At 34.5% G+C, this 14,667-nt stretch overlaps 1 protein-coding gene across 8 annotated transcripts; it reads left to right on the top strand.

The window, feature by feature from the left end:
- Window positions 1-2,611: 2,611 nt before the first annotated feature.
- Window positions 2,612-14,309, top strand: LOC133677166 (ubiquitin C-terminal hydrolase 12-like). Of its 8 annotated transcripts, none has more exons than XM_062099025.1 (32): window positions 2,621-2,851; window positions 3,002-3,065; window positions 3,218-3,368; window positions 3,478-3,635; window positions 4,420-4,685; window positions 4,780-4,998; window positions 5,072-5,180; window positions 5,261-5,376; window positions 5,980-6,078; window positions 6,246-6,355; window positions 7,193-7,267; window positions 7,493-7,571; window positions 7,662-7,808; window positions 7,926-8,006; window positions 8,119-8,238; window positions 8,331-8,453; window positions 8,860-8,937; window positions 9,016-9,119; window positions 9,222-9,330; window positions 9,700-9,768; window positions 9,839-9,946; window positions 10,165-10,220; window positions 10,317-10,494; window positions 10,589-10,690; window positions 10,780-10,851; window positions 11,162-11,227; window positions 11,469-11,534; window positions 12,622-12,708; window positions 12,846-12,953; window positions 13,130-13,204; window positions 13,342-13,428; window positions 13,651-14,309. In XM_062099025.1, exons 1-32 carry the CDS (start codon window positions 2,822-2,824, stop codon window positions 13,690-13,692), a joined length of 3,354 nt encoding a protein of 1,117 aa, XP_061955009.1. In that variant the 5' UTR covers window positions 2,621-2,821; the 3' UTR covers window positions 13,693-14,309. The 8 variants fall into 8 exon arrangements, 7 of the variants coding, with proteins under 7 accessions (XP_061955013.1, XP_061955012.1, XP_061955009.1 ...); XM_062099023.1 differs by having other exon boundaries at window positions 2,625-2,851; window positions 12,837-12,953; XM_062099024.1 differs by having other exon boundaries at window positions 2,626-2,851; window positions 3,221-3,368; window positions 12,837-12,953.
- Window positions 14,310-14,667: the final 358 nt, after the last annotated feature.

The following is a 14,667-nucleotide window of genomic DNA, read 5'->3' as shown; positions in this document are numbered from 1 at the left end:
AGTCCGGTTTGATCATTTTAGAATAAAAACCAATTCAAACTAGTTTGGTTTGGTTTTTTCTGGTTTGGTCTTTTTAGAATAAAAATCAGTTCAAATAAGCTTGGCTCGATTTTTTCTTGTTTGGCTCGGTTTTTTAGGTTTGCCTTGGTTTTTTCTGATTTTTTTCTGTTTGGTTTGGGTTTAGTTTGATTTTTTTGGTTTCATGCTTATAAAACCAAAATCAAACCAATTAATTTTTTTAAAATTTAAAGCGGTTTTTTTCACGATTCGATTTTTTTAATTATTATTTTTTTTTTAATTAGTTTTTTAATTTTTGACTCGCCCCTGACACCGTGAACTCTCAGCATCATATAACACCCACACACACAATATCACATCATCACAAACCATTAAATATTAGCAAAACCATGTTTCCATAAAAATAATAATAATAAAAAACCCTCCTCGACTGCCTCTCCGAGTTGGTTAATTTGAAAACTCGTTGTTACTCGTGAACAAATCAGTTGACCTGGATTCCTTTCTTAATTAAACATCTATTAGTATACTAAAAACAATTAACCAAGTTAAAATATATTTTTAATCATTTTGTTATCAGCCATGTGTGTTGTAGCTTAGTTGTTAACGTGTGGAAGAACAGAGATCACGTGTTTGAATCTCCATTGAAGTAAAATATTTCGTGTTTAGAGGACAAAAGTTACAAAGTATTTGTTTAACTGTTTTATTACTAACTAAATGTCATAGGTAAATGGTTAATGCGTTGAATTAACTTAATGGAGGTCACGGGTCCGAATATTTATTTAATATGGTGAATCTATTTCAATCGATATGCCCTTAATCATTGCTATATATAACATAGAAATTATATTTGAAAGGGGCAGACAATTAGCTAGAGTTGCGGACATTGATTGTAAAAGAGGAGAAATTAAACACATTACAATTATTTTTTAAAAAAGTTTGTTTAATATTCAAAAACTGCTCAGCAAAAAAAAATATTGAGATGAACTAAAAAAGTTTAGACGGAATTAGATTCAAATATTGGCTAGATAATTATCCTGTAGTAAGAGGAGTGCCTACGTGTTATTTTAAAATTTGATTTTTTTTTTGTTTTCGGATTGTTTTAATATGTTAATATTAAAAATAATTTTTAAAAAATATTTTTTTGATATATTTTTAAGTAAAAAATACTTTAAACCACAACCGTTATCACATTTCCAAACACAATCTTAATCATGGAACTCTAATTTTTTTAGTTTTTATAGTTTATACTTAATTAATATGGGGTTTTAGCCCTTTTTTTTCTTTTTTAATTTATTCTTTAATATAAGACTTTTATTTATTTTATTCTTCATATTGAATTAATGGTGAATCAATTTTTATTTTTTTATCATATAATAAAAGTTTTTTAGCCCCTTTTTTATCCTTTATTTTTGTTTTTCCAATTCCTTCTTTTAATATAATTTTTTTTTAAATTCCTTTAGGTTTTTTAATCTCTTTTTTGTCTTTTTTTCTTCTAATTTTATTATTTAATATAAAATTTTTATTTAATTTTATCTTTAGGTATTGTTTTTTTTCTCTAGACATACCAGTGAGCAAGGTTATCTAAGATAATTCTTTTATATTTTAATTTAAAATTTTAACAAACAAAATAGTTAAATCAAGATTTTTTAAGTTTAAATTGTTATACTAAGTTTGATAATAATATCAAAAAATTTCCAACAATTTAAATATTATATTTTTACATTCAAGTTTTATTTTTTAATCTTAGATGAGAGGAGAGCGAGATCAATAAACTAGTTCTATAATATAATAAACACTTATTGTAAAATCGTTCATTCATAGGGAAAAAAGTATATATCAATCACTACATAATAGTTTCAATTCAAAATTAATTTTGAAAAAACAAATTTGAATGTCCACTATTTAGGGTGTGTGTTTATTATTATTTCGTAGGATGATTTTTAATTAAAAATATATTAAAATAATATTGTTTTATTTTTCATTTATTTTTAATATCAGTATATTAAAATTATTAAAAAATATCTAAAAATATCAATTTAATGATTTTTCAAATGAAAAAAAATTTAATTTTTTAAAAATATGTTGTAATGCAAAAACAAACACTCGATATTTTTAATTAATATACTATTTGCTTTTTCTCAATTAAACTCATGGTTTTTTGATATAAATCATGATAAAAAAGCATAAAAGGATATTTTTTATAAAAAATTGAAGATCCAAAATATATCTTATTTCTATGATTTTAAGGAGGTTAATTATCTTTGCATGTTATCATTCTTCTTAATCAAACTCAAATTCGAGTTTGCTATATAAGTTAAGAATTATCGGCTAATTAATTAAGCTGCGATTTTTTCTTTAAAAATGCTTAAATGAAAAAGGGAAAAGCAATAAAGAAGCAGCCAGTCCTTACTACTTTTAGTACAAAGAAAGATTAGGTCACCCACCTGAAACGCACGTGACCCCCAGGATCCAAACAGCCACGTCACCAACTCCGTCCATCACCAAACTCATTCTCTGCGTTTCACACTTCTATTGGTCATTCTTCTCAATGTATCCACGAGGCACAATATCGATCCTCTCTTTCCCACACTACCCCCGCTTGTTTCTTATAATCACATAAATAGCCTTCGGACACCAAAAGCCCCCTTCTTTTCTTTCTCTCTCTAGCCAGTGCTTTTGCGAGTGTCTCTTCTGGCTACACAGAAAAATCCCGCTTTCGCTTCTCTTCTCTTATTCTCAGTCCCTGCTCTCGTTTTCGTTCTTGTCCCTCTGATTCGCTCGATCGAACGGTCCATATCCACCCATGACTATGATGACTCCTTCACCGTTAGACGTAATCTCTTTCTCTCTCCTTATTTTGTATTTTTTTTTGGATCGACCAGGGTTTCTGTTAATTTCTCGATTTTACGATAGAGTTTGATTTTTGTATTTGGTTTTTTAAGGCTTGGGTTTATTAATTATTAGTTTTTTTACTAATTTAAAGCAAGAAGACGAGGAGATGCTCGTACCGCATTCAGATTTAGTTGAAGGTCCTCAGCCAATGGAAGGTTAGAGAGTTCAATCTTCTTCTTCTTGTTTTTTTTTTTAATAATTCGTTTTATGTGATCGAACGGATCTTCTGCTAGAGTGTATTGTACGTTTTGATTAATATGTTAGGGTTGGTCATTTTGGTGGTGATTGTAATTTTTTGATGTGGTAGTAGTGGCACAAGTGGAGCAAACTAGTACAGTGGAGAATCAGCCTGTGGAGGATCCTCCATCGATGAAATTTTCTTGGACTATTGAGAATTTTACTAGGTTGAACACGAAGAAGCATTATTCTGATATATTTATTGTTGGCAGTTACAAATGGTAGGTGGATAAACAATGTAGCTTCTTACTAGTTGGAGTTGCTTATGAGTTGCATTTGTCGGAGTTTGTATCATTTTGTGGTTGATTTCTTTTAGTGTGTTATTAACAGGAGAGTACTGATATTCCCTAAAGGAAACAACGTGGACCACCTGTCGATGTATTTGGATGTTGCAGATTCGACAGCTTTGCCATATGGATGGAGTAGATATGCGCAATTCAGTTTGGCTGTGGTCAATCAAATTCATAACAAATACTCGATTAGAAAGGGTATCTTCTTTTGTGTCTCCTATTTAATGGTTCTTTCTGTTATTGTAATTTTATTTTCAAGTTGGGCATTTTCTGTTTGTTGTTAATTTATTACTTATGTCTATACATTGGATCATTTCTTATATTTAGATTGCTTGCCTGAGTACATTATTATTTTTCCTGTAGAGCACTTGTTCTTTGTAACCTTTTATGACCGCAATAGATATGTTATCAATAATTGGCTATTTTATAATCTTATGACTTCTAGAGAAGTTGCCAATGATTGTTTATTTCCAAAGTGAATTGAAAGAAAAGTAAATGCACCAAGGTGGTGCAATCCATATACAAGGTTAGATTAGAATTCAGTTTGCACACCACAATAAACACCCGACGGAGTTTGGAATCCTTGTCATTGTGAGCGTTTTCCAATAATATGATCAATTACAGACTCGACTATCTTGGTATTTGAGGGTTTGGGATGCTTGTTAAATTATTGTATCACTATGCTGAAAGCAGCAACTTCTACAGATTGTGATCTATAAAAGCTGTCAAACGAATTCCAGTAATTTGGTCCTGGAAAATAGCAGGTTCTGGATATCTTGAACTAGGTAATTCAGAAATTATCATAATGGAGGTTGGTTGAGCTTGGATCTTGGTTAGTTTTGTTAAATGTATGGAAACAATATGTCGTGTAAGGAAGATGTCAGCACCACAGTCAACTTCTTTTTGGTGTTCTCTTATTGAAGTTTATTGTGGACTTTGATATTATTTAATACTGCGTTCTCTTTTAAAAATACATTCGCAGACACACATCATCAGTTCAATGCAAGAGAGAGTGACTGGGGCTTTACATCTTTCATGCCTCTGAGTGAACTTTATGATCCTAGCAGAGGATACTTAGTGAATGATACAGTTGTTATTGAAGCTGAAGTTGCTGTTTGCAAGGTTTTAGATTATTGGTCCTATGACTCAAAGAAGGAGACGGGCTATGTAGGACTGAAAAACCAAGGAGCAACATGTTACATGAACTCTCTCCTACAGACTCTATACCATATTTCCTACTTCCGAAAGGTCAGCACATTCTCAGGTTTAAAAAAGCTCATCATGACTTGTATGAACAAATTTTTCAAATGGAATTGCCTCATTCTGAAAATTATTTTTCCAGGCGGTGTACCACATGCCAACAACTGAGAATGACATGCCCACAGGAAGCATTCCATTGGCCCTGCAGAGTTTATTCTTTAAGCTTCAATATAATGATACCAGTGTTGCAACAAAGGAACTGACCAAATCTTTTGGCTGGGATACGTATGATTCCTTCATGCAACATGACGTGCAAGAGCTTAACAGGGTCCTGTGTGAGAAGCTAGAGGATAAAATGAAGGTATTGAACATTCGGCGATTTGGGATATACTTTCATTAACTTAAAGTTTTCAACTTCTTTTCTGCTGATCCAGGGGACTGTTGTGGAGGGCACTATACAGCAGTTGTTTGAGGGTCACCATATGAACTACATTGAGTGCATCAATGTGGAATACAAATCTACAAGAAAGGAGTCATTTTATGGTATTATATTTAGTCAGCATTTAAAAGTTCTGTGTAATGATGTCTTCATAAGACACTGATGTGTAGATGTTACATGGCAGATCTCCAGCTTGATGTGAAAGGTTGTCGAGATGTTTATGCTTCTTTTGACAAATATGTGGAAGTTGAACGACTTGAGGGTGATAACAAATATCATGCCGAAGAACATGGTTTGCAGGTCAGTGAATGCTTGTGAATAGATGGGAGCCAGACTATATGATTTATTTAAGCAGTTTGAAATATATTCATTCACCCTTGAACAATTCTTGTCTCACACACATACACTCATAAAAATGTGGAAGCCAGTACTAGTTAGCATCTCACGGTGCCTCATACAAAAACAAGAAGCTCAATTATAAGGCCATGGTAAATTGCATGAAGACCAATTATATGTCTTACATCCTGTGCGTTCAATCATATCTGGTGCTAACTTTTTTTTGTCGTGTCATAACTATGCTGAATTTTACGGTTTCATTCTGAAAACTGCAAGTTCAATTTGTCATTAAAAGAGATGGTTCTGGTAATTCCCAGACAAATTGTGTGGTTCCTGGTTAGACCCTGTATATTATATTTTAGGTAGTATGAGGAGTTGCCCATAGAAGTGATGAAATTTGTCCAAGCATCTTTTTAAACTGTCAGTTAAGATGAGGCCATTGAGAAATGGTATGGGCATATTTTTGGGTTATCCTCCATGTTTCTTTTCTACTAGAACCATTTATTTTAGATCGGTTCCTAACGTCATTCTTTTGGTGGCATGTGCTTGAACTTGTATTTGTTTCAGGATGCAAAGAAGGGTGTCTTATTTATCGACTTCCCCCCTGTTCTTCAACTCCAATTAAAGCGGTTTGAATATGATTTTATGCGTGATACTATGGTGAAGGTCAGTAGGTGTAACCGATTGCTCTGGTAAATATGTTTTGTGGGACTGTTGCTTTGTGCCCATTATAAGCTAGAATATGTTAAACAACTGTAGTGGATTGGCTGATGGACAAATTGCTACTTAAGCCAAATATGTTTCCACTTACTGATTTCTCTTTGCTTTTGTAGATTAATGATCGCTATGAATTTCCTCTTCAACTTGACCTGGACAGGGAGAATGGGAAATATTTATCACCTGAATCTGACAGGAGTGTGCGAAATCTATACACACTTCACAGGTAACAGTCGCATGGTGTTTTTGGCCCCTAGAAATTCACTTTCCATTGCCATAGTTTTTATCATGACTGTCTTGATTCATGGTTTTTTTTTCTGTGCTTGTATGGCTGCATTTAACTGACTGGAGCTTATCTTCCTCGCTTCTCAAGGCTGCATGGTTCTTTGTAAAGTAAAATCAAACTATTAACTTTTTTTGGAGTTAAAGCAATGAAGTGGGAGGAAAAACTCAGTGTTTTGCTACTGAATCGGTCATATACACTTTACATGAAGAGTTGTAGCCTTAATGGGATATCAGATAGTCTATCTATTCCAGCTGATAGTATTGTTTGTTACAACATATAAAAGGGCTAGCATGACATGAACTAAAACTACTCAAGAAACTCCTAATAGTGTGACAACTGGTTGCAGCAGCTAGAGCAACTAAGTGAAATGCAAACTACCTTCAAACCGAAGCATGCTTCTAACTTGTGGTAAACTAAAGTAATATTATAATTATCACTATCATAAATCTTTACAAGTTTTAAAAGAAAAGAAATGTTGCATTGTTTAAGCCATTTTCTTGAGATTTTTTATCTCCTTTTCCCCTATCTCCCTGTAAATAGTCATTGCTGTTAATGTAATAGCAACATGGGATGTGCATGACTTGCTAGAGTAGCATAGGAATGAAAGAAAACTCTATGAGCTTTAGTGGATGAAGGATAGACATGTTGGAGAAACATGAACTGCATGCACCTAATATAAGTTGCACATAGTTCTCTTTCCACAGTTCAGAAGTTATGTTTTTTGGAATGTCTGATAATGTGCTGACATCTCCTATATATGCTTGTTTTCCCTTGCAGTGTTTTGGTTCACAGTGGAGGTGTGCATGGTGGACATTATTATGCTTTTATCAGGCCTACCCTCTCTGATCAATGGTGTGCTTGTTAACCTTAAGCTTGGTCATAGGCACACATAATATGCTCACTCCTCATAATATCAATGCTAGGAAAATGAAACCCATAACAACGTATACACTCATTTATGAGTATACTAGTCCTTAGTCAGAACCTTCACATTTTTACCCGTGTCTGAATAGTTGTACTTATGTTGAGAACTCGATAGTTTTTCACACCATTTGATGTTTGATTTTCTTGTTTTAGGTTCAAATTTGATGATGAACGCGTGACAAAGGAAGATGTGAAGAGGGCCTTAGAAGAACAGTATGGTGGTGAGGAAGAGGTAACGGTTCTCAAACTTAGCTGTAAATCCTGTGAATGGTACATGTGATTGATGGTGAATGATGCGCTCTTGTTCTGCTATGTCTGCCAGCTACCTCAGACCAATCCTGGCTTTAACAATACTCCATTTAAATTCACAAAATACTCAAATGCATACATGCTTGTGTATATACGGGAAAGTGACAAGGACAAGATAATCTGTAATGTTGATGAGAAAGACATTGCTGAACACTTGAGGGTAAATTACTTTCTTTACTTATAATTGCAATAAGTTCTGTAAATATAACTATGTTATTTAAGAGTTTCCACATCGCAATGAAGACTGATTATTGATTCATTCAACATCTTGTTCCAGATAAGGCTGAAGAAAGAACAAGAAGAAAAGGAAGACAAGAGAAGATATAAAGCACAAGCTCACCTTTACACAATTATAAAGGTTTTCTTTCCCAGCTTTATTTTTTTATGATGGTAAATTGTTAGCGATGACCTGCATCTACCTCAAGGGATGCTTGTAAGTCATAAATAAAGCTATTTAGTATGTCATCTAGGTTGCGCGAGATGAGGACCTTAAAGAGCAAATTGGAAAGGATATTTATTTTGACCTCGTGGATCATGACAAAGTCCGTAACTTCCGTATTCAGAAACAGACGCAGTTTAGTCTGTTTAAGGTATTAAACGGGTGTGATTTTTAAGCATTTTGACATTGTGGATGATGAGATAGCCTGTAGATTTCTATGTCTAATGTTGAGCTGGATTACAGGAGGAGGTTGCTAAAGAGCTTGGTATACCAGTACAATTTCAGAGATTTTGGATATGGGCAAAGCGCCAAAACCACACATATAGACCCAATCGGCCATTGACTCCCCAGGAGGAAGCACAATCAGTAACTAGCTATTGTTTTCTTGTTCAAAGTTAATTTATCAAAGTTGTGATTGCATTGTTGTGGAGTGACTTGTATTTCTGTTAGATATTTGCATGATTATTTCTGCTTCAAGTAAGAACAGACTTGGGATCAGGTTTCGGGATTTTTAGACTGTGATGGGCGATGCCTTCTGGCCATGTGCTTTCAAATAACACACTTTTTGGTTTGCAATCCCAACATCAGGCCTTTTTTTTTGTAACTACTAGTGGTGAAACTTTGTGGCCATTGACTATGGAATGGAATGATACAATTGTTTTGATCACATTGAAGTGTTTTTTTAATAACAATTTGCACTATGGTGGTTTAAAATGTTTCTGGAGATATCTTGTGTCACCTAATTTTAATGATAGCCATTTAATGTTTGTAGGTTGGACAACTGAGAGAGGTGTCAAATAAGACACATAATGCTGAATTAAAGTTGTTCTTGGAAGTTGAGCTTGGGCTGGTATTTTTTTTTTTAAATGATCAAATTTAACATTTGCACTTATATTTCTATCCAGAAAATGTCATGCTTCTACTGAAGTTTGCAATATCTCAGGATTTACGTCCCATTGCTCCACCTGAAAAAACTAAAGAAGATATTCTGCTTTTCTTCAAGCTTTATGACCCTGAAAAACAAGAATTACGGTACTTAATAATCTTTGGCTCCTGTTTGCTGTCCAATCTTTGTCCATTGTGTTCTCTTGAATCTCGATGCCTCTGACATGACAAATTACTCCATGATCCCAGATATGTTGGTAGGCTTTTTGTGAAGAATTCTAGTAAACCGATAGAAATTCTAGCAAAGCTTAATCAAATGGCTGGCTTTGTGTCTGAGGAAGAGATTGAACTTTATGAGGTTTGTCTATATCAAGTATACTTTGTATCATAGCTGGCTAACATAACTATTCAATCAAGGAAGTTGACTAGGGGGTGTTTGGGAGTGAGTTTTAACCTGCTTTTTGTAAAAAAAAAAAATTTTGCTTCAAATTAATTTTTTTTAGTGTTTTTGGATAGTTTTGACGTGTTGATGTCAAAAATGAATTTGAAAAAATAAGAAAAATATTATTTTGATGTTTTTCCAAGTAAAAAGCATCTTGAAAAGTAACAATTATCACTCTTAAACACTCTCTTAACTATAAAACCAAATCAAGAGCGCAAGTTAATTCAATATTCATAAGCAGATATTGCCCTAACAGAAAGATTATATTTGTTGTGTGCTGTTCAGGAAATCAAGTTTGAGCCTTGTGTCATGTGTGAACACCTTGATAAGAGAGCCTCATTTCGAACAAGTCAGGTATGTGTTTTTTTACTTATGCTAGAATGTTATCAGATCAGCCACTGACCTTTAGGTGCTTTATCCTCAGATTGAAGATGGGGACATAATATGCTTTCAGAAATCTCCTCCTGAAAATGAAGAAGACTGTCGAAATCCAGATGTGCCTTCATATTTGGAATACGTGCACAATCGGCAGGTACCTGCTTCTTGAATGAGATTTTCCAGGCATCTCATTTTACTTTTATAAAAGAATTTTAGAAATGGGGGCAGATTAGGTTCAAGAGGGGCACCTTTTGTATTCCTCAACTTTTTATATAGTAGTTAGATTATACTGAATTATTCAATTTCATCAAACATCTCTCCTGATTTGTCAATGTTATAGTCAATTCTTTTGTGTTATTTGATTCTCTATAGATAGTTCATTTCCGATCTCTAGAGAAGGCAAAAGAGGATGATTTTTGTCTAGAGTTGTAAGTAATCACATCCCAAGTAATGTTGTATGCTCGGTTGAGAAATCTCCGGTGCTGTCGTATAGACACTCATTTATACTCTTGATGTTTCTGTAGGTCAAAATTACACACTTATGATGATGTTGTCGAAAGAGTAGCTCGCCAGATTGGTTTGGACGATCCATCCAAAATCAGGTTAACATCCCACAACTGCTACTCTCAGCAGCCTAAGCCACAGCCAATTAAATATCGAGGAGTGGAGCATCTATCAGATATGTTAGTTCACTACAATCAGGTATTTGCTACATGAATTGCAGTCATTGGTTGATATACTGTTAATGAAACTATATAACATGGCTAATAATTTATTTGTTCTCTTCTTTCGACAGACTTCCGATATCTTGTATTACGAAGTTCTAGATATTCCTCTTCCAGAGTTGCAAGGTCTAAAAAATTTGAAAGTTGCTTTCCATCACGCTACCAAAGATGAAGTATGAAATCTATGGCTATGTTAATTTCATGCCTTATTTAATTGATCATCTTCATGTCTTTCTTCTAATCTTATTGCAACTATTAACAGGTGGTAATTCATAACATTAGATTGCCTAAACAAAGCACCGTGGGGGATGTGATTAATGAACTTAAAACTAAGGTAAGAACTTTTAAGCTCTAACCTCTTAGCTGAAGATATGTACTGAAGTGGTTGTTCCTGAAGCATATTTTCAATGTGCCTGCTTGATCTGGACAGTTATTTATAATACCGAAACAAAACATTTTAATTCTCAAGTTTCACCAATTTTTCGTTTTAGATAGTTTTTTTATAATTATTTTCTTCATAATCTATTCCGTTGAATAGATTTTACTGTTAGTCCATATTTTTTGCTATATTTTCCCTTTTCCTCACACCATATCTTGTCACTGCATGTGATAAATTTTCTAATGCTTGGCTCATGCTGAAACAGGTAGAATTGTCTCACCCAAATGCTGAACTTCGACTGCTTGAAGTATTTTATCACAAGATTTATAAGGTACTAACTGGTTTAGTTAGCATATATAAGATAATGACTTCATCACTCAATTTTGTTTACTGCTAATCAATAATTATCCTTCCTGGTTAAATAGCAATGATAATGTGTTCAACAAAGTGTATGAAACCTGATCTATGAGTTTCAGATTTTTTTATTCTAATGCATTGGATTTTTTAGATGTTTTGCTGGCAGCGCTTATGGGTGGTGTCTTCTGACTCAGTTTGCCATCTTGCCATCGCAGATCTTTCCACCCAATGAAAAAATTGAGAATATAAATGACCAGTATTGGACGCTGCGGGTGGAGGAGGCAAGTCCGTTTTCTCCTTGTCTTTTCTAGGAAATATCTCATCTGCCTTTCGCCTATGATTTTGTGGATAAACTTGACGTATCATAGTTAAGCTGGGGATGAAGTTGGACATGGCCCTTAGCGGGAGAAACTCTTTATTAAATTCAAATTATAAGACAATAAAAAGATAATAAAATAAGAATAACAAACAAGTGGATTATCATGTAATTTATGTAGAAAAATGAGCAAGTCTTGATAAACTAAAATTTTTGTTTCTTCATAATTTTGATACAATCAGCATACTCTTTTTTTGTCTTTTTATGAATTAATTATTTTCTTTTTATTAATTTTTATATGCATGAAGCACAATCTAATTATTTTAATTTAATTGATTTCGTTCAAATATCAAATATTATAAATCAAGGTTTATATCTCATCTTATATCTTATACCTGAATTTGAAGTGTCCTATTTTCACACAATTCATAGGTTCTGATATTTCACAATCAATGGTGAAGTACTATTTGAAATGTGAAGGCATAGGGCATGAATGTGTAAGCATGCGTGACTTTGGGTTTGGAGTTTTGGGAGAGTGCTAATATGAACTATTATAGGTGTGTGCCAAATAAAATTATAAGCTTCCATTAATAATAAACCATTGCCATGCCAAAATTTCCACCGAGTATGTGTCAAATGGCAGATATTAATCAGTGTTCTATTCTTACATGGTATGTTTCTAGAAACTGTCTCAAGTTTATTAATAAAAATGAAAACTAAGATCTTAAATTTCTGTTGAACTTGTAACTTCCAGGTTATTATGAATATATTATCTTGACTTATTCAGTTTATGTTAATGAAACATAATTTATCAAATGTTATTTAGTAGAATATTTGAAGGTTGTTGACTGGCTACTTTTGCAAACAGCCTGTGGCATGATTGTGATTACCTTTCCGTAATTAGTAAATGTTATGATAACTCAGGCCAACAAACAGAAAGTTTACTTTCAGTTGATTAACAATCCTGGACACTCCTTCAGAAATGAGATAATGTTTTGACACCCCATTCTCGCTCTCTCACTCTCTCTCCCCCTCGCTCTCAAATTCTGCAGATTCCCGAGGAAGAAAAAAATCTTGGTCCCCAAGATCGCCTGATTCACGTTTATCACTTCACAAAAGAGTCTGGACAGAATCAAATGGTATGATTTTTAGATACTTCAACCACAGATTTTACTTGGTTTTATATTTTTGGCTTCTATCTTATGGCTGTTATTGAATAGGGAAATTTCCAGGTTCTTACATACTTTTATATTTGTGTCCTCAATAGCAAGTACAGAATTTTGGTGAACCCTTTTTCTTGGCCATCCATGAAGGTGAAACCTTAGCCGAAGTTAAAATGCGTATACAAAAGAAGCTGCAGGTTCCTGATGAGGAGTTTGCTAAGGTATTTTCTTTGCACTGTTTGGTTAAGGAAACGAGCAAATAAACCACCCTGCTTGACACTTACCAGTTATCTTGCATTGGATTGCGAAGTTTAGCTTTTGCTTCCTTCAGTAATGTGGTTTTATATCAGAATATGAATACTATTCCTCATCAACCCTCTTTCTTTTGGTTGCTTAGTGGAAATTTGCATTTCTGTCACTGGGTCGTCCAGAGTACTTGCAGGATTCTGATGTTGTGTTCACCCGCTTTCAGGTGCTGTTACAAGGCTTTTTTCTTTTTTTTTCCTCCCTTGAACCTCCTTTTATTTCAGCATTTCCTAGCATATGCGTCCATTACTGGCTCTCTTTTTTGTGGGTATTTGCATTTAGTATTTTTACCTTGTCTTTCAGAGAAGAGATGTATATGGTGCTTGGGAGCAGTACCTTGGGTTGGAGCACTCTGATAATACTCCTAAAAGGTCTTATGCAGTAAATCAGGTTTGCATCACTCATTCAACTACAAATGAAGTGCATGTGGTTTCTGAGACTAGCTCCATAACTGATCATATTCTTAGCCAGGACTGTGAGATCAGTTATTACTCTCATGGAAACTGAGTCATTTTGTTTGTCAATAAATGTTGGTGTTAGCATTACCCTAGTTCTTTCTTTTCATCTTGTGAAACCATGGAGTTTTCATTGATTGGTCTGAAAATGTTGCAGAACCGTCACACATTTGAGAAGCCTGTTAAAATATACAATTAGGGATGAGCAGATTACACTCCACCGGCACGTAAAGCTGAGTCGGACATCTTTCATGCTACAATGTAGGGGATGAGAATGGATGGTACATCTGAAGGAAGAAGACAATGAAGCGCGAATTAAAGTGATTTCTGTAGGATTTGATAATTGGTTTTGTAGGCCATATATGTTTCTCTGATGTGATGGGGGGGAGGTGGAAGGAGGCCCCCCTTATGTAGTGTGTTATTATGGTTGAGACACACCCTGCTTGAGCTCCTGGTCCGTTCTTGCCTTTCTCCTAATGCAGACACCTCCTTGTTTCAAGAGTTTGGTGTGATATACAGCTCCAGGGTAATTTAGCAGCAGTACATAAGAAGATTTTGACTAGGGATTGTATACCGGGGTATAGGTGGCTGCTTTTGACATTGATTCTTTGTTTTTCCCTGTCTTGGGGGATGGGCATGTAAAATGATTGGCTTACGGTTCCGAGTTTAGATAGTGTAGTGGTGGTTCAGGGTGGTTTTACAGCACCACCTTCATCACCTAATATAGTGGTGGTGGTTCTCATTTGTTTCCAAAGGGTGTTTGCTGGCGCACTTGTTTTTGACAAAATCCTTATATTGTTGAGTTTTTGTTTCGTATTTCTCTCTCGATCCAGGTCACATGTGAAAGCCCTATCACTTCAGTTTGGGGCATTCACCATCCAAGATAATGGCACTTCCGCTGGGTGGCAATGGGACGTCGCTTTATGCTGACTGCGGCCTATGTGGTGGATCTCAAACCCAATCGTTTCCAAATATTTTATCCTAGTGCGTGCGTGCATGGTGAGTCGCCAGATTCGTGTGATAATTTCGTCGACATAGATGATTTGTGTGATAATTAGATATTTAACACCTTTGAAACCTCAGCCTGAATTCAAAGGGAATGTTGTGGGTTGGTTTGCCAAGTGAAATAGGATTTGGTATGTCAACTAATCTAGCCTTCCTCGTCCCTGGTGAT

Source organism: Populus nigra, chromosome 17, assembly GCF_951802175.1.
Source record: "Populus nigra chromosome 17, ddPopNigr1.1, whole genome shotgun sequence".
Taxonomy (NCBI): domain Eukaryota; kingdom Viridiplantae; phylum Streptophyta; class Magnoliopsida; order Malpighiales; family Salicaceae; genus Populus; species Populus nigra.
This window is presented reverse-complemented; position numbering and strand designations above follow the sequence as displayed.